This window comes from Aquarana catesbeiana, linkage group LG05 (genome assembly GCF_042186555.1).
Source record: "Aquarana catesbeiana isolate 2022-GZ linkage group LG05, ASM4218655v1, whole genome shotgun sequence".
Lineage (NCBI taxonomy): Eukaryota > Metazoa > Chordata > Amphibia > Anura > Ranidae > Aquarana > Aquarana catesbeiana.
Genome location: NC_133328.1, coordinates 372,622,816 through 372,643,445, shown reverse-complemented (window position 1 = coordinate 372,643,445; position 20,630 = coordinate 372,622,816). Strand labels below are relative to the sequence as shown.

Here is a 20,630-nt window from a genome sequence, read left to right as displayed (position 1 = left end):
GTTTACTACTAAGTATACATTTGGGATTTAGCACACTATTATTTGGTATCTAAGTGACTGGGTGGGCTAAGGGATCTTGGATCGTGCTGGTACCGAACAAAGGAAGCGTATACGGCAGACAGACTCTTCTTGAGTACGGCATTCCTGGGAGAGCGGCCCCAGGAGCAATGGGTATCTGAGCTGGACAGGCTGGTCCAGCAGGAGATAGAGCTGGACAATCGATATCGGGCTCTGCGATGGCACGCAGAGGAGGAATATTTAGGGGACACAACAGAATGCTCTCTGGAGGAATATGACTTTGGTGGCCCTGGATTTTTTGTGTTTGGCGATGAAGGGGAACCTACCCTTGAGGACCTGCAAGAATACAGAGAGGCTATGCTCGGTCTCGCAGGGGTCTCCGAGCTTAAACCTGACCTCGAATACTAGCTAAGGAAAGAACAGCATCTGGAAAGGGCATACAGGGAACTGCTAGAACACGTTCAGCAGCATGCCCTAGAAACTCCGGAGATGGCTGTCCCCAAAGCTGAAGTGCTGACAACAGGGCAGAGCTCTTCTAACCTCTGCCCAGCACCGATAACATCCTCTGGGTTCCACTGACCGGAGATGGTGAACTTCTATCCCCAGACACCAGTTCCAGAGACTGGGGATTTAATAGACTTTTCTGCTGAGGAGGAACCTTCAGCAGAAGAACTGGCTTCAGAGCATGGCGCTGTTGACCTCTGCCCACAATAATCAACTTTGCAGGAGCTCCAGGAAAAGAATGCAATCGGCACCTCACAACTGCAGCTTGAGCTGATATTGGTGGATGGGACTGGGGTCTCCACTGACAGCAACCCAGCAGAAGAGCTAGCAACAGGGCAGAGTGCTGCTGGCCTCTGCCCTCAACTAACAGAAGATGGAGTTCCTGTGGTAGTGGATGGGACTTCGGTCTCCACTGACACAACCCGAGAAAAAGGTCTGGCATTAGGAAAGGAGGAAATCAGCCTTGCTCTGCAAACACTGGGGGATTTTTATCTAGCAAAAGTGAATGGGACTTCAGTCTCCACCTGTATACCTCAGGGATGCTGGGCAGTTAGCCCAGATCCCCAACAGCCTGATGAAGTGAGCCTAGCCACCTTGATTTTGCTCCAACGGCTGAACGGACTTCAGGGGAAAGGACCAGTCCGCACTGCTCCCCAGCAGCAGGTATGTTCTATGAGAGAAGCAGAGGTTGGTTTGGTGAGTAATGCTCTGTTTGGGACAATTTGTTTGGGGTACTGTGTGGGTCCGGCCATTGGGGGACTGGAACTATGGACTAACGTCGAAGTCAACCCATTTGGGGTCTTCTTCTATGTTAGTCTTCTGCCAAAAGGGGAGATGTGTGACGGGAGTCACTTTGGGCGGGGGGGGGCTTGTGGAACCCGGCTTACCTTAGAGAACTCTGGAAACTCCTTGTCCAGCTTCCCTGGCCCCCCCCCCCCCCTATGTGTAAGTCTATTAGGGGCACAGGATGACCGAGAACCCCATGATCTGCACTAATCAGACGCACTGTACAACCACACTGGACTCAGCATTTCCTTTTACCCCTGTTACCCAGGGTTCTGTATGTGTGGTTTGTGTTGAAAGAATGAAGGGACTCTTTCACTTTTTGGACAGTAATATTTCTGAACAATATCCCTCAAGAAAATATGAAGATAAATTCCACCTTTCCAACTGCTGGAATATTGTATAAGCTTGGTTTCATAAACTGTTGTAAACTTTTTACCAGATCGTTTGAGGTATGACTGTATCCTATTGTTTCTGTCTGCCTTTGGAGCAACCTATTATGGGATGTATATGCTTATGTGAATTGGCTTACATCTTAATGAAACCCCTGTCAGCTATTAGAGACTAGAGGGGAGGCGGATTTCTCCAGCAGCCACTCCTAAAGGCGATCTACTGTTTAAAAGTTGAATGTACCTGTGTGTCTCTTGTTACTGGAGGAGGTAAAGTTTACCCCCGACCTTTGTCATTATGCAAAACAGGGGGGTTGTCCCCTGAGTGTATATCTCTTTGTGCCTGTGTTTGAATAAACAGTCCGATGTTTTCCACCCTACACTAATGTCCCAACAAATGACTGGGTGGGCTAAGGCAATGGTCATCAACGCTGTCCTCAGCGCCCACTAACAGGCCAGGTTTTATGTATTACCTTGGGGAGATGCAGACTAAAATACTGCAATCACTGAGCAGCAAATGATATCACCTGTGATGTATTTCAGTTATCTTGCAAACCTGGCCTGTTAGTGGGCCCTGAGGACAGGGTTGATGACCACTGGGCTAAGGGATCTTGGATTGTGCTGGTACCGGACATAGGAAGCATACACGGCGGACAGACTCTTGCTGAGGACGGGGGTCCGTGACAGGGAGGACTTCCTATATGTTTCTGTCAGTGTCCATTCACCTATATGTGGCGCATAACCCAGATAGTCATGATTTATAGTCTGTTCTGTGTCATATGGTGTAATCCAAGAAATTGATTTTACATGCGACTACAAAAATGCTATTTTTTTTAATCACATTTGACCCCTATGGCTAGTCATATGTGTTATCAACTTCAGAGGCACCATGCAAGTAAATAAAAAACATTAATGGAAAGCCTTTAAAGTAAGCATTTACAAAACTTGACTGTATTGTGCTTTTATCTACTTTATGTTAAAGAGTAAGTCCACTTTTGTTAAGAAAAAAAATTAAAAAAATTCCCCTTTGGGTGATCTGTGAACATTGCATGGATTTAAAAAAAATCTTTGTTGTAGATCCCTACCTTTTGTTATTCTGAAGGAATAGCTGTTTGTTTGTCTGTGTCCATGGGCAAAGTGAATCTGTATGGGAGTGCTTTTATAATTATCAATCAGCTGCTGCACCTGTAGGGTCTTAATGCGGAAAGTGGCAGGGTCTGCAGCGCTTTAGGAGTGATTTCCCTTTGAGAGCATCTAACCAAAAATAACATTTTTGTTTCAGGGGATGCTCACAATCTGACTTGTATCTTAGTGCAGACTTCTGGGAAAATCAGTAAGTCAATCACACAAACAAAAAAATTACATATCTGAGGGGTACACATCTGTGTACAGAACGCCTCCAGGTAGCCATATTGCATTTTACAGAAAATTACAGCGCTGCAGATTAAAAAGGAAATTTTTAATAACATTCAAATACAATATGACTTGTATATGCTATATTTTTGCCCTTCTTTTTCCCACAAAAGTGGAGTTTCCCTTTAAGTTTGTATCAGAGCTCAAGGCAATTGTAGCCACAATACAACTGCAAAAAGATATTATATTATAAGCATTACTGAACATGTGCATAGTTGCCAACATTGCAAAAAAAATATGTGGGACACTTTTTTGGCTGTAGGCAGAGCCGTACAATAATTAGGGGGCGGGGCATTCGCTTGTAGGCGTGGCATAGCAAAAAATACAAGTGCGCCGCGTGAAGCGTGCCGCGGCGAAAAATGGGCGTGGCTCACGTTAAATAACGGGCGTGGCTTAAATGGGCGTGGCTCAAGAGGGTGTGGTTAGAGTCTGAGATGAATGAGGGATAAAGAGGGAAAGGGGGAGAGGGAAAGGGGGAGAGGGGAATGACGGGACAGCAGCCACAGATCCTACACAACAATAGAAATATGTGTATTCTAGAAAGTTTAACAATCAGCAGATAAAGATACTCCAAACACCTGGTGTTAACGCTTCAATCATCCTGGCACCATGGTTGTTATGGTGTCAGGATGACTGAAGCACATTATTTCTATTATTACATTGTAATATAAAATAATGCCGAATCAGTGGGATCCCTGAGCGTGTCACTAGCCACGTCGCCTGCCACCAGCAGAGTCTGTCCTTGCATCAGGTGCCCCCGGCAGAGTCTGTCCTTGCATCAGGTGCCCCCGCAGAGTCTGTCCTCGCATCAGGTGCCCCCAGCAGAGTCAGTATAGACCCCCTCAGTGCAGACCCCCCTCGGTGCAGACCACCTCAATCAGTGCAGACCCCCTTAGTGCAGATCCCCTCCATCAGTGCAGACCCCCTAAATCAGTGCAGACCCCCTCCATCAGTGCAGACCCCCCGCTATTAGTGCAGACCCCCCCTCAGTGCAGCCCCCCCTCTATTAGTGCAGACCCCCCCTCAGTGCAGAACCCCCCTCAGTGCAGCCCCCCCTCTATTAGTGCAAACCCCCCCTCAGTGCAGACCCCCCCTCTATTAGTGCAGACCCCCCTCAGTGCAGACCCCCCTCTATTAGTGCAGACCCCCCTCAGTGCAGCCCCCCTCTATTAGTGCAGCCCCCCCCCTCAGTGCAGCCCCCTCTATTAGTGCAGACCCCCCCCTCAGTGCAGCCCCCCCTCTATTAGTGCAGACCTCCCCTCTATTAGTGCAGACCTCCCTCTATTAGTGCAGACCCCCCTCAGTGCAGACCCCCCTCTATTAGTGCAGCCCCCCCTCAGTGCAGCCCCCCATTAGTGCAGCCCCCCTCTATTAGTGCAGACCCCCCTCAGTGCAGCCCCCCCTCTATTAGTGCAGCCCCCCTCTATTAGTGCAGCCCCCCTCTATTAGTGCAGACCCCCGCTCAATTAGTGCAGCCCTCCCTCAGTGCAGCCCCCCTCTATTAGTGAAGACCCCCCTCAATTAGTGCAGCCCCCCTCAATTAGTGCAGCCCCCCCTCAATTAATGCAGCCCCCCCCAGTGCAGACCCTCCCCTCGTCCAGGAGCGGTGTTCTGCCGAGAAAGTTCCCCTCGGCAAGTAAGGACCCCCTGTACTGCGCAGGCGCAGCGCTTGCGCAGTACGAGCTGGCGGAAATAGCCGAGCTGGGGAACTTTTCGGCAAGACACAGCGGCGCCGTGTCTTCAGTGGAGAGGGGAGGGGCCGTGCAGCTAAAGAAGCCGATTCATTGCCTGCACGGATCGAGCCCCCTTCCTCTCTCCATTGACTGAACACTAGGGGGAAGATCAAGCGGCGGCGCCAGCCGCCATTTTGCTGGAGCCAGCTGCTCCAAAATTTTTTTAAAAATTCCCGATTTTCCTTATGGAAAATCCCAATTCGGGACAGCCTCCAATCGGGACGAGGGTCCCAAAATCGGGGTTGTCGCGGGAAAATCGGGACTGTTGGCAACTATGCATGTGATGCTTACAATTTAAAAATAATGGAGTGCTGGGAACATTCTAGTGATCTGCTCCAATCATATTTAGTCCTCTTCCAGTATTATGCCTGATTATATTAGGCCAGTGGGCCCAATACACTGGGAAACACTACTCTAAGGCTGGGTTCACATATGAACGCATACGGCTCACAGCAAGGGTCAGGTGCATCCTGGTTCACTGTTTTAAGTCCAACTGTTCTGAGTCCAGAATTTTGGGCTGAATTCAGACCTGAAATGGACCAAAAGACACAGCGTTTTTGTGTAAATTGCATCGGACCTGCTGCAGAGATATGTAAACAGGCTCCATAGAGAGCCGGTCAAAATCTCCTGCTATTGCGAATTGGATGCGGGGAATCCACATCCAATTTGCAATGGTGTGAACCCAGCCTAAGGGATGTAAATGTATTCCTACAATAATGCATTAAGTTTGTGTTATAACATTATAAAAAAGATAATGGCCATATTATTCGCTCTTAACTTTACCATTATATTTTTGCAGATCTTCTTCAGTCACATAGGCATTGGCTCCCCAGACAATAAGTTTATTGATTAGAGATGGGTAAGTTCCCGCAGCAATCAATGCAGTTATGCCTCCATCACTCCACCCTAGCAATGAAAATTTCTTGAATTGTAGAGCCTACAACAAAAAACACACAGTATGTGTTCACAAGTTCAGTACATAAATATAGTATATACACCATATGAATTGCTTACCTTCCAAACAATTTAGAATTCTGGTTTTCTAGTCTTAAGATCCTGGCAATCCTGCCAGACAGCGTAGCCAAGTCAGTGACAGTTAAGCAGTGTAAAATGTAGTGGAGATTTAGAAGACTAAAATGCACTGGAGATTTTCGTCAACTAAAATAAGACTAAAACATTTCAGATGACTAAAATATGACTAAAACTAAAATGGCATTTTAGTCAAAAGACTATGACTAAAACTAAATCGAAATTTGACATAAAAAATAACACTGCAGGTAAGTATAAACTTGTTTGTTATTTTTCTTTTTTTTAAACATTTACATACACTTTAAATTACCATTGTATCGTATGCAGTAAGAAACTGAACCTAACATGCCATTTGATACATGTAATATAATTACAAATACAAAAGGGCCAGTGTTCCGTCAGATTAGGCGACCCCGTCAGAATTGGTAACGGAAGTGACGTTTCATTGCCGTTAGCTTGCTACACTCCACAGTCCTCCACAGTAACAATACACCGAGAAGGGGGCAAGCAGACATCTTGTTACACCCACCGGAGTTTTGCATTTCACAGTTATTTTTAACAGGAAACTGAGCTTATATTGTGAAATATAGTATTTATAACCCCCTCGGACTGTTTACACGTTGAATTATAAAAGCAGCGGTGTTCTGTCACATTAGCAAACCTGTGAGATGAGAAGGTTTACAGCTGCTTTTAAAATTCAACATCTAAACAGTCCGTCAGTTTTCTAAATACTCTATTTTACCTTATAAGCTCTGTTTACTGTTAAAAATAACAGTGTAGCAAGTTGGCAGCGACGGAACGTCACTTCCGTTACCAATTCTGACGGGTCGCCATATCTGACGGAACACCAGCAGATGCCACACACTCTCTTCTTCCTGGGCCTCACCGAGTGAGCACCTCTCTGTTAAGAGAGAGTGGTGCAGCCTACCACGCAGTGACCGAGTGACTCCAGGCCGGCCCCGGAGGGCCCAACTCTGCTTGCTGTTCACAAGACATCTCCGCGGCACCACTTCAGACGGATCTGATGACCGTCTGTGTCTAGCAGCTGGTGGGTCATCGCTGTTCGTCTCCCTGAAGGAATCTCATCTTGGGTCGCTGTTTAGGAGGCTCCTACCTGGTTCTGCAGTTGGTGAGAGGGCGGACACCCATCGTTCACAACAAGCCTGGACTGGGACAAAAAATAGGCCTGGGCATTTTAGACTGAGCAGCCAACTTTTCCAGGGACCCGGGGGGGGGGGGGTCACTGCAATGATTACAGTTCTCTCTCTCTGGTGGTGTGGGTACAGCGTGGCTCTCTGGGGGTGCGGGTACAGAGTGGCTCTCTCCCTCTGGTGGTGCGGTACAGCGTGGCTCTCTCTGCTGGTGTAGGTATAGCGTGGCTCTCTCTGCTGGTGCGGGTATAGCATGGCTCTCTGGTGGTGTGGGTACAGCATGGCTCTCTCTGGTGGTGCGGTACAGCATGGCCCTCGTGGCTCTCTTGGTGGTGTGGGTACAGCGTGGCTCTCATGGGGGTGTGGGTACAACGTGGCTCTCTCTCTGATGGTGCAGGTACAGCATGGCTCTCATTGCTCTCTGATGGTGCGGTACAGTGTGGCTCTCTGGTGGTGCGGGTACAGCGTGGCTCTCTCTGGTGGTGTGGGTACAGCATGGCTCTCTCTGGTGGTGTGGGTACAGCGTGGCTCTCTCTGGTGGTGTGGGTACAGCGTGGCTCTCTCTGGTGGCGCGGGTACAGCGTGGCTCTCTCTGGTGGCGCGGGTACAGCGTGGCTCTCTCTGGTGGCGCGGGTACAGCGTGGCTCTCTCTGGTGGCACGGGTACAGCATGGCTCTCTCTGGTGGCGCGGGTACAGCATGGCTCTCTGGTGGTGTGGGTACAGCGTGGCTCTCTCTCTGGTGGCGTGGGTACAGCGTGGCTCTCTCTGGTGGCACGGGTACAGCGTGGCTCTCTCTGGTGGCGTGGGTACAGCGTGGATCTCTCTGGTGGCGCGGGTACAGCGTGGCTCTCTCTCTGGTGGCGCGGGTACAGCGTGGCTCTCTCTCTGGTGGCGTGGGTACAGCGTGGCTCTCTCTCTGGTGGTGTGGGTACAGCGTGGCTCTCTCTCTGGTGGCGCGGGTACAGCGTGGCTCTCTCTCTGGTGGCGCGGGTACAGCGTGGCTCTCTCTCTGGTGGTGTGGGTACAGCGTGGCTCTCTCTCTGGAGGTGTGGGTACAGCGTGGCTCTATCTGGTGGTGCTGAGGCTATTAGTTCCCCCAGCACAGTCCTCTCTTTCTTTTTCCATGTCTCCTGTAGTAGCTGCTACAGTGTAGCACTCCTCAGCTTGTTTCCGGGTTTTCTCTTTTTCCCCCCAGCAGAGTGCATGCTGGGAACTGTAACCTGCTCCCTGCTGAGAACAATTGGGCCACCAATCTCCGGGACTACATTTCCCATGATGCCCCTCTAGTTTCTTCTGACTGGCCCTCCGCTGTGGCCAATTAGGAGGGAAGAAGAACAGGCAGGAAGCTTTCTCTTCTCCGGTGCTGCCGACATGAGTAAGGAGGGGGGCTTGCGGGAGAAACATCCTGACAGCAGCCCGCAGCTCTCCCCCCCTTGCCCATGGCTGGAGGAGGAGGAGCAGTCCGTAGGGGCAGAGAGTGGAACTGTCAGCGTCGGCTCTGAGACTGAGCTGTGTGTGAGAGAGACACACAGCTCAGCACATGCAGCTGCTAGTTCCGCCGGAGAAGACACAGGCATGGCCGCATAGCGGTAGGCGAGTGGCGGCCTGTGTTGAACCCTGTCTAGGCTGCAGTCGCCACTTACCTCCCACTGTGCGGCCTGATTATCAACATGCCACGGAGTGGGTGGCCCTGGCCCACCGGGCAAATGCCCGATCTGCCCTATGGCCAGTCTGGGCCTGGTTCACAATCCTTACCTGATTATCTTGCTTCAACACTGTGTACAGACACCTTGCCTATGGAAACACTTTACTGCATTGTATAAGAACACTGTACATAGACATCCATATCCTGAACTACTATAAGGAATATCCCTAGTCAGTTTAAGCTGTCCTGCTTGCCATCACCTCACTGCATCATATTTTGGATATAATTCAAAGAGCTCCATCTGCCGGTAAAGACCATTGCAGGCCTGCGTTCTGGACATTGCTGTTGCTATTGGTTAAAGGGCCCTATCCTACTCCTATTGCATTAACCAGTGGATTCCTTACAATCTCTCCAGTTTATCCTCTAGTTGGTATTTCACTGTGTGTGTGTGTGTATGTGTGTATATATATATATATATATATATACACACATACACACACACACACACACACACACACACACACACACACACACACACACACACACACACACACACACACACACACACGTATATTGTGCCTTTGTACTGTTGAACTGTAACTAAGCTGTGTTTAGGGGATTTGTCACCTGAGTCTTGGCTGTCCAGAACTCAGTTGATCAATAACCCCTTTTTGTACATATACCTTTGTTCCAGTAAAACCTAAGATAATATCTATTTGACTTGTGTTGGAGTGTCATTTAAAGGTGCCTGCAAGATGTCTGAACCTAGAGTGTCAAGTGGATTGGAGTGTTCACAGGGTCAGGGCGGTGCAGTTGAACAGATGAATCAAAACAGCCCTCAAGGGGGCAGTGCTACACACAGATGCAAAATGCTGATACATAAAAGCATCAGCATTTGTATGAGTACAGGAGTGTACAGTCATTCACTTCTATGGCTGGGGGTACGCTCCACCTGCAGCTACTCAGTCATGGGAAAACAACATGTTTTTTTTTGATAGATATATTTTATGCATAATTACATCTGTGTGCATGAGGCCCTAATCTAAGTTTAACAACTCATACAGTTTTTACACAGTCACACGAAAAACATTTTTGGAACCCTATAGGATCGTTTGTGTGTTGTCAGCTTAAGCACATTGTGTTTGTCTATTGTTAATTCCAAGGGCTTCACATACTTTTTCTTGCCTATGAAATTATCTGCAAATATATGTATTTTTTTATTGTCACTCTTTTATTAACAGATAATACTTCGTTTTATGAGACACTTGTGTATGAACGCCATCCCTTACATTGGTATTGACAGAACGCTTAGCAGGATGCCATGCCCAACAACATTCATGTATGGTATACATGTCTGCTGCCTCAAGAGATTCATGACGTTTGAGACTCACTGACCTACTGTATGGTACACCCAACCAATGGCTATCTAGTTTAAACACACAGTACAACTGTAAAGGTGGTTAGGATTTTTTGTTAGGCTTGGTTCACATACACTATATTACCAAAAGTATTGGGACACCTCCCTTTATACGCAAATTAAATTTAATGGCATCCCAGTCTTAGTCCATAGGGTTCAATATTGAGTTGGCCCATCCTTTGCAGCTGTAACAGCTTCAACTCTTCTGGGAAGGCTGTCCACAAGGTTTAGAAGTGTGTCTATGGGAATGTTTGACCATTCTTCCAGAAGCACATTTGTGAGGTCAGGCACTGATGTGGACGGGAAGGCCTGGCTCACAGTCTCCGCTCTAATTCATCCTAAAGGTGTTCTGTTGGGTTAAGGTCAGGACTCAAGTTAGTCGTGCAAGTTAGTCAAGTTCCTCCACCCCAAACTCGCTCATCCATGTCTTTATGGACCTTTCTTTGTGCACTGGTGCGCAGTCATGTTGGAATAGGAAGGGGCCATCCCTAAACTTTTCCCACAAAGTTGGGAGCATGAAATGGTCCAAAATGTGTTGGTATGCTGATGCTTTAAGAGTTCCCTTTACTAGAACTAAGGGGCCAAGCCCGACCCCTGAAAAACACCCCCACACCATAATCCCCCCTCCGCCAAATGATTTGGATCAGTACTCAAAGCAAAGTCCATAAAGACATGGATGAGCGAGTTTGGGGTGGAGGAACTTGACTGGCCTGCACAGAGTCCTGACTTCAACCCAGTAGAACACCTTTTGGATGAATTGGAGCAGAGACTGCGAGCCAGGCCTTCTCGTCCACATCAGTGCCTGACCTCACAAATGCACTTCTGGAAGAATGGTCAAGCATTCCCATAGACACACTTCTAAACCTTGTGGACAGCCTTCCCAGAAGAGTTGATGTTATAGTGCAAAGGGTTGGCCAACTCAGTATTGAACCCTACGGACTAAGACTGGGATGCCATTAAAGTTTATGTGCGTGTAAAGGCAGGTGTCCCAATACTTTTGGTAATATAGTGCATGGGTTTTTCATGGGTTCAGGTGCAAATTTTTAAAGTGTAAGGTTCAGTTCACATATGTCCGGGCACAGTTTCATTGTGATTTTTAAAAGGAGTCTAGTGCCGTTTAGTTCACCGGTACAGGTGCGAATATTTAAAGTGTTAGACACTTGAAATCGCACCTGAAGCAGACTGAAAATTGTACAGGACTCTTTTTAAAAATGCACTGTGGCTGGCCAACACATATGTGAACCGGCTTTATAGAAAGCCAGTTCGGTTCACATGTCATGCGAATTGGATGCTGTTCAAAATGCATTCAATTTGCATATAAGTGAACTGAGCCTTGTCTTGTTTGGAGGACTGGCATACGATATTGTTACTAGAATAGTAATGTAGGTACTGGCAATATTTTCTTTCAATATATTTGTTCAGCTAGAATGGTGGGAACTTATTAGAATGTCGTTTGATCATCATGTGCTGTGCGCTTTGTTTGGACTTTACAAGTCTATTTAATGAGGCAAATAGCAAAGCCTGGAACAGATCACAAATCTTTCAGTCATCTGACTAAAGTGAAATTTGTCTGTTATGGGTTACTGCCCTTTTGACTACAATTTTCTTCTCTGAATTAATATTAATAAATAAGGCCCCTTTCACACGCTCCACTATGCAAAGCAGACACGGACACAGTCACGCTCTCCTCTATGGGGCAATTGGATGGAAACGGACCGCCTGTCCATTTCCATCTGATGCCATCCAATCTGTCGGAAGGGTGGGGAATAGTCAGACAGGATCGGATCGGATGGCAGTGGGTGTCAGCAGACATGTGTTTGCTGACATCCGCAACTCCATAGAATAGACTGGAGGGTCCAATCAGGTCCGCCTGCAAAACTGACAGGTGGACCTGATCGGACAGCCCATGTGAAAGGGGCCTAAATCTGCATTGTGGTTTATTCTCAAATGTTAACAGTTCCCACAGAAGTGTGCTGTCATCACATCATGTTTATTGTCTATATAAGTTATTCAGGATGGTAGCTCTGCAATAGTGAACCCAACATTTAGGATGTAAGGGTTGCCATATTATTGAGCTATTTAAAGCAGAAGTTTAGATAAGACAATTGTTACATAGTTACATTGAGTCATCTTGGACCGATGTAAGAATGTATGTGTCATACCTGTGGGGTCCCTGTGGAAACTGGAAATTACTGTGGTAGGCACCGCTACTATAGTGATGCTGTAGCCTGATGCTGTTAGAGCATTGAAGATTTACAACCCATCAACATTTCAGAAGACACTGTCCTAAGATGGTTGCGTCACCTGGCAGTGGGCACAATGATGCCATGCCTGGCTCCCTCTCTCTTGATAGAACACAATAAAAGAACTTCCCTGGCAAAATCATTTCAATTAGGGAAACAAAGACAAGAGAGAGGAGACATCAAGTGGTGAAAAGTAGAAAAAAGCACTACATGCATTAGGCCTCTTTCACACGGACGATCCGTATGTCCGTTTTTCATCCTTCCGTTTTCGGATGAAAAACGGACATACATTCATCCCTATGGAGCGTCGGATGTCAGCGGTGACATGTCCGCTGACATCCGACCCGCTCCGATCCGAAAAGTGTAACGGAGGAAAAACCTACTTTTCCATCCGTTTTCGGATCGGATCGGGTGACGACGGACACTACGGTCCGTCATCATCCGATCCCCCCCATAGGGGAGAGCGGCGCTCTGACAGGTCTGCCGCTGCACAGCGTGCAGCGATGGACCTGTCATCTTCCTGCTCAGCGGGGATCAACGGAGCGATCCCCGCTGAGCAAGCGGGTGTTCACGGGGCGGATCATGACTGATCTGCCCCGTGTGAAAGAGCCCTAACACCCTGCTATAGAGACATGCAACCTACATTTACAAACTTTAGCATTAAAAAACAAAGCACAGATGCAGCGCTCACTTCAGGGAACATTCCTCATGGATAAAGGGTGGGATCCTTCACTGGGTGCTCTGGCTTGAATGGCCTCCAGCCATGTAGACATCTCCAGGGAAAATATAGCCTGCAACTCCAGGTTCCAATATAAAATCTTTATTGCTACATATAAGTCAATTTATTTTTGACTTATATGTAGCAATAAAGATTTTCTATTGGAAACTGAAATTGCCTGCTACATTTTTACTGGAGACATTAAAGTGACACTAAAGCTTAGTTTTTTTTTTTTTTTTAAAATAACAAACATGTTATACTTACCTCCACTATGCAGCTCATTTTGCACAGAGTGGCCCCGAACATCCTCTTCTGGGGTCCCTCGGCGGCTCTCGCGGCTCCTCCTTGCATTAAATAACACCCTAGGAGAAGCGCTCTCCCAAGGGGGTTACCTTGTGGGCGTGTTCCCAAGTCATTCATTCGGCGTCCATAGAAGCCGAATGTATGACTCAGCTCCGCCCCCTGGGTCATTGGGTTTGATTGACAGCAGCGGGAGCCAATGGCTGCGCTGCTATCAATCCATCCAATCAGGACCCGAGACACCGGCTTTTGCTGGTGTGCTCGTCCCCGGGGCGAGATAGAGAGGGTATAGGTAAGTAAAATTGGGGCTCGGGGGGGGAGGCTGCAGCATTACAGGAGGTTTTTCACCTCAATGCATAGAATACATTGAGGTGAAAAACCTCAAATGTTTACAACCCCTTTAAGAAAAAACATTTTGGACATTTTGTGCTTCTAAATTTCTGGCAGCAGTTTGGGAAGTCCTTTATTGTTCCAGCATGACTATGCCCATTGCACAAAGGCGGGTTCATAAACATGGTTTGGGGAGTTTCTGTGGAGGGACTTGAGTGGTCAGCACAGAGCCCTGATCTCAAAGCTACTGAACTCTTGTGGGAGGAACTGGAATGCAGACAGTGAGAAAGGTTTTCTAGGCCTACATGTGCACCTGACCAAAATGCTATTTGGCTGAATGGGCACAAATTCCCACCAACACACCCCAAACTCTCGTAGAAAGCAGAAGAGTGGAGTCTGTTATAATATAACCACAAAGAGGGATTCATCTTCATATCAATGTCTAATGCACGAACAAGCTTAAGTCCGCAAACCTGCCATATAGTGAATTTGTGGAAACTTACATGCCCAACATGTCCAGTGTCAACATAGGAGAAGATGGAAACCTCTCATTCACTTTGGCTTTCTACTTTATGAAGTATGTCTGACTCAGAGATATTACCTGCATCAAATCTATGGCATCTTTTGCATCTCTTTCAAAAAAATCCCTGGGATAGTCTCGATATGGTGGAATGGAGAGTCCGTATCCTCGAGGGTCCCATGCAATTAGTGTAAAAGCATTTTTATTAAGGTGCTTCAGCTGAGGTCCAAAGTCTGTCTGACCGCTTCCTGTACAAAACAAAATAATACGTTACTAGTAATAGCGATAACGACAAAACTTACAAATTAAATCTTTGTAGCTGAATTCCAGGCAGATACAGAAGACCGTGTATTCTTTGAACAAAATAATCAAATGTATTATTACAAACAGCTAGTATAATATCGTAAAGTACAGCAGGAGAGGACTTTGAAGAGGGAATGGCATCAATGTGAGAACAGTACCATCAGTCTATCACCAGGACCTTAAAGAAGAACTCCGGGAAAAATTATTTTCCCATGCAGTGGGGCTGCTCGTTTTCATCTAGGGGATTGCAGAGCGGAGATATACTCACCTAATCTGCTGATCCCCCACCGCTCTTGCCCCCCTGCGCGCTGGTGGTCTTCTGAATGAACTGCTCCTGACGTCATCATGCTCATAGACTGGCACTGGACATGAGAATGGCAGGAACAGTCCACCGCTGGATGTGGGAGAGCGCAGTTTTCCGGAGGATCGAAGGACCGGGTAAGTACAGCTTTTTCTTGCACCCCTAGACAAAAGGAGTAGGTAACCCATGCAGTGCAGGCAGAGCCCCACTGCATGTGAGAATAACATTTTTTCATGGACAGGGCCTTACACACGGGCCGAACATCGGGCAGCATCAGTTGGTTCAATAGAAACTGGCCAATGTGTGGCCCGTGTGAACGACAGCAGGTCCAAAAGAAATTGTCTGTCAAAGGGGCATGACTGCAAAAGGTCAGCCAATTGGCATCCGATCAGTGCTCTCAGCCAAAGCACCAGTGTGTTCTGGGTGGACTGACCTGACAGAACACAATAGCTCAGCGGGGGAGATCACTGTAATAACATCGCATAGAGTTAATACAGCGGTTCCTCCTGAGCGCTTCTTTTTTTTTCATTCAGCCCACTGGGTTGAATGGAAAAAAACTCATACTGTGTATTATGCCGTGTACACACGGGCGGACTTTTTGACTGGACTGGTCCGACGGGAAGAATCCGTCGGACAATCTGACCGTGTGTGGGCTTCATTGGACCTGCAGCGGACTTTTTCGATCGAAAATCAGACGGACTTTAGATTTGGAACATGTTTTAAATCTTTCCGACGGAGTCCGGTCGAAAAATCCACTCGTCTGTATGCTAGTCCGAGGGACGAAAACCGACGCTAGGGCAGCTATTGGCTACTGGCTATCAACTTCCTTATTTTAGTCCGGTCGTACGTCATCACGTACAAATCCGTCAGACTTTGGTGTGATCGTGTGTGCGCAAGTCTGTTCGAAAGTCCGTCGGAAGTCCGTTCGAAAGTCAGTTCGAAAGTCCGTCGGAAGTCCGTCAAAAGTCCGTCGAAAGTTCGTTGAAAGTCTGTCAGAAAGACTGTCGGACCTTTGATGTTGAAAAGTCCGCCCTTGTGTACACAGCATTAGGCTTTACTGACAGGAGGAGACAGCAAAGTAGGAAATATAATCAACTCTTCCAGCATTAGCTGTGCAGCAAGTCAATAACTTCATTGTTAACTACACGGAAAAAACACAAAATGTATCCCTTCACAAATCCTGCAGGTACAGAAAAATACCCGTTAATCCAGTGTGCGCCAAATTTTTTGCTGACAACACAGTACACTAAAATCCCAAGCAGTTTTGTCAGCCATGCCAAGTTCTATGTATTTGGCAAAAGTCCTCCAACCTCTCCTCAGCCCTATAACATATGGAGAAGGTGTTTTAGTAGTCCAGTGGAGGAGAATTAAGAGAAGGCTAATAACACTGCTTGGGTATTTAGTGTAACAGAGGCAGAGTTGTCAGATCAAACAGGAAGGTAAGAGTTTGCTAGTTTTCTTACAGGATCAACAGGTAGTTGATAAATTTTAGCACCATACCTAGTACTCCAGGCAGTAACAGGACTCCATGATCACCGCCACCCGTGCGCTGGTAATGTAGATTGACACCATTAATTTGCACTCTTTCCGAAGTGACTGAAGTACTGTAGGGAGACATATTTTTGTTAAAACACAGTTAATACAATACAGTATATCCTCTGCTCACTTTGGCAATGAATCACAAAACACAACGTAATTAAATCAAAGAAGAATACTTTGCAGATGGAGGACACAAATCATAGAAAACTTTTTCATTATAAATGAGACGGTTTATTAATTATTCTTGCAGTAATATGGAGTGATATAGTCAATAGAACTGAGTGCCATGGCAGTAAAATAAATACTTTTGTAACCTCAAAAAAAACAAATGTGTTTTTTTTCCCCTTTGGCACAGCTACTGTCTATTATAAGGCCCCATTCACACTTGAGCATTTTGTAGCTCAAAGCTCCAAAACACTGGAGGAGAAAAAAAAAACAATTATTCTCTATGGGGATGGTTCACATTTCCACTCCAAGCTGCTGGAAGCCAAACGCCTGAAGCTCAAAAAAGTTTGAGCTTTTTTGTAATTCTAATCAGGCAGATTGTGGCATTTTTTATTTCATTTTTTATTTCATTTTTTTGGAGCGTTTTGTGTTTGCTGTTAGGAGCCATTAGCATCATAACAACCAATGACTCATCCATACTGTCAGCCAGCAGGGATCAATCATCTGTTGTTATTATTAGGCCGGCACCAACCAGGGATGAGTCATCGTTTGTTAAAGAGCCGGTGTTCTGTCGATATGTGCCCGCCGTCGAAAAGTGCCCGCGCATGAGCAGAACGGAAGGGCACTCCAGCTAAGTCACCGATCAGCTGGAGTGATGTCCCATAGCACATGCGCACATTGTAGGAGCCTTTTTTCGACGGGAGATACAATTTCTCTGGCACAATTTAAAGCTATGCAAACAGCGGAGGGACACTGTATTTGTTATATTGTGCCTTGCTGTTGCACAGCAGGTTTACAGCGAGGCACAATCTGACATCTATGGTGTCCCTCCGCTCTTTGCATAGCATTAAATTGTGCCTGTGAAATGGTCGGACAAACCCTCCTACAATGTGTGCATGCGCTATGGTGACGTCACTCCAGCTGATCGGCAACTCAGCTGGAGTGCCCTTCCGTTCTGTGTATGTGCGGGCACTTTTCAACGGAGGGCACAAATCGATAGTCCTAAAAACTGATGTCTTAAAAAATCAGTAGCAAGAAGAAAGCCATTGTTGAAAAAAAACATTACAAGTCCCATTTGCAGTTTGTGAGAAGCCATGTGGGGGACATAGCAAACATGTGGAAGAAGGTGCTCTGGTCAGATGAGACCAAAATTTAACTTTTTGGCCTAAAAGCAAAACACTGTGTGGTGGAAAACTAACACTGCACATCACCCTGAACACACCATCCTCACCATGAAACATTTTGGCAGCTTCATGTTGTGGGGATGGTTTTCTTTAGCAGGGACAGGGAAGCTGGACAGAGTTGATGGAGCCAAATAAAGGGGCAATCTTATGCCGCGTACACATGATCGGACTTTACGGCATACTTGGTCCGGCGTACCGGATTTCGTTGGACAATTCGATCGTGTGTGGGCTCCAGCGGACTTTGTTTTCTCAAAAGTTTGACAGACTTAGATTTGAAACATGTTTCAAATCTGTCTGACGGACTCGAGTCCGGTGGAAAAGTCTGCTCGTCTGTAAGCTAGTCCGACGGACAAAAACCGACGCTAGGGCAGCTATTGGCTACTGGCTATCAACTTCCTTGTTTTAGTCCGGTCGTACGTCATCAGGTACGAATCCGTCGGACTTTGGTTGATTGTGTGTAGGCAAGTCCGTTCATTCGGAAAGTACGTAGAAAAGTACGCCAGACAAAGTCTGCCGTAAGATCCGCTCGTGTGTACACGGCATTAGAGTCTGCAAAAGACTTGAGACTGGGGTGAAGGTTCACCTTCCAACAGGACAACTACCCTAAACATAAAGCCAGAGCTACACCACTGGAATGGTTTCAATCAAAGCATAATTATGTGTTAGAATGACCCAGTCAAAATTCCAGACCTAAATCCAATTGAGAATCTGTGGCAAGACTTGAAAATTGCTGTTCACAGACATTCTCCATCCAATCTGACAGAGCTTGAGCTATTTTGCAAAGAAGAATGGGCAAAAATGTCACTTTCTAGATGTGCAAAGCTGGTAGAGACATCCCCAAAAAAAGACTTGCAGCTGTAATTGCAGAGAAAGGTGGTTCTACAAAGTATTGACTCCCAATAAAATACATTTACAATTTTGGTGATATAATGTGGAAAATTTCAAGGGGTATGAATACAGGCACTGTATCTGCTGTAGCAGCGTTGAAACCCACCTTTCCTGCTGCAGTATGCATGGATTACGCAGTTTCCAAGAGATTAAACACTATTTGTAATAACGGGACTCTGAAAGTTCCAAAACAACTAACAACAACAGAATATACTTAACCCCTTCCCGCCCAGCCCTGGCATCCTATTAATAGGGTCTGTATGCCCATGGGCAATCAAGCCCGTCCTCTGTGCAGAGCAGCTGACAGATGTGTGTGCATTCATCTTGGAGCTGCATGCAGGCAGCTCCAAGATCCACATAGAAGTGGATGCACATGCTGTAGCTGCACGGACACAATCGCAGCCGCTAAGTGCCAAGCACTAAACCCCCTCCACTACCAGAGGAACCATAACCTGTCCCCTGGCTGATTGGCTGACTTGCAAGCAACAAAAAAACTCTGTCGTCCTTAGAAACAACACATGAACTTCCGCTGGACTTGTGTTAGACCCATGTAATGCATCATACTATAGCGCAGTCCCATTGTTATGTTGTTGCTGTTCTTTAGATACGTTGTACATGCACCACTTTGAGAGACTTCAGACCAAGAAGTTAACAATAACTTTCCTGAAGAAAGGCAAACATACAGGAACAGTTCTTGTAAAGCAGCTTCTCATATACATTCCTGTACAGAAGTGTTCTAGTGCCCACAAGTAAGGATGAGCTCCGGCGTGTCCGCATGCTGCACGTGCCGAGCCCGCCAGGAAGTCGGCACGGCGCAGTGCTAATCACAAGCAGTGAGAAATTTCCCGATGTGCGGCTGCAGAGATGGGGAAATGTCTCACTGCCTGTGATTAGCGCTGCGCCATGCCGACTTCCTGGCGGGCTCTGCACGTGGAGCATGCGAACACGCCGGTGCTCATCCTTACCCACAAGGTAATCATACCTGAATAACAGCTGAGAGTCCACAGTCCTTTAGACGCAAGTATCCATTAAGGTAAATAATCCACAACTGGCAGTTAAGAGTCCATAGGGTCCTCAGGTTCCCAGCCCCTCAGGGAACCCCGACTGCCCCCCCCCATGGGGGTCAGACCAACAAAGTAACAGTCTATCCTCACAGTATTTCCCAGTAGCTCCCCCCAGGGCATTTCAGTTAGCCCTTTTTATTTGGATCTCTAGAAAATTGGCGGGAAAATCTAGCCAATCAATTCCTCAGATCCACCACACATCTACGTTGTAACAATTTGCACTTGGCTGGCTTCTTAAAGACAAGAGTACAGACAAGAGAAACAGCACAACTTGAGATGGATAGCGGCAGAACATGAGCACAGCGGGAAAACATTAACCCCTTGTCGTCACCTGCCTACACATACACTAAGCTTTGCAGGAGTTTCAAAAATAATTAATCACATTTGTTCATTTCAGGGAGAGGAATCCAGTCCAGGAAACCCTGTGTACACCTGAAATGATAGCAAAATATGTCAAACATCCACAAACAGAAAATCCCTCACATGTCCCTCTATCGTCTAAAAACGAAGTTGTAACAAGTCTCTTTCAGCCTGTAGAAGACATAAATCAGTGCAGTTACTATCTGTTACTGGGCATGACAGGATAGTCCCCATTTGTTATGAAGAGGTGCAGGGTCTTTACCAGAGAGGTGCAGCAAGCCTGTGAGGTAATGCAATCCTCAGTGTACAGCGCAGGAGCTGATCAGTAGAACGCTGCAGTACACAGGACAGAGCCATGTTCTTGTAGCACTTCTCTCTTCTATATTTTGAACTGACACACCTCCTGTATAATACTAAACAGATAACCATCTCTGAATACTCCCCCCTAGAGGCACGTCATTTATTTGTCTGTACTCACAGGAAACTACAGGAGCCTGTTTCCTCATGTCACAATTTATTTCCATGTGTTCAGGGTCTCTGGTACTAAGAACTAAGGCACGCTATATTACCATAATTATTGGGACACCTGCCTTTACTCGCACATGAACTTTAATGGTATCCCAGTCTTAGTC

General features: G+C 46.7%; 1 protein-coding gene across 2 annotated transcripts in view; it reads right to left on the bottom strand.

Annotated features, from left to right (window-relative positions):
• The window catches only part of LOC141144883 (valacyclovir hydrolase-like), a 115,227-nt gene extending 94,807 nt beyond the window's left edge, over nucleotides 1-20,420 (bottom strand). For both annotated transcript variants that reach the window (XM_073630970.1, XM_073630971.1), the window contains exons 1-4: nucleotides 20,261-20,420; nucleotides 16,299-16,402; nucleotides 14,276-14,442; nucleotides 5,624-5,777 (exon numbers count right to left, since the gene is read on the bottom strand). In XM_073630970.1, the coding sequence (XP_073487071.1) occupies nucleotides 5,624-5,777; nucleotides 14,276-14,442; nucleotides 16,299-16,402; nucleotides 20,261-20,355 (520 nt within the window). In that variant the 5' untranslated portion in view covers nucleotides 20,356-20,420. The remainder of the gene's footprint in view (nucleotides 1-5,623; nucleotides 5,778-14,275; nucleotides 14,443-16,298; nucleotides 16,403-20,260) is intronic.
• Between the last annotated feature and the right edge of the window lie 210 nt (nucleotides 20,421-20,630).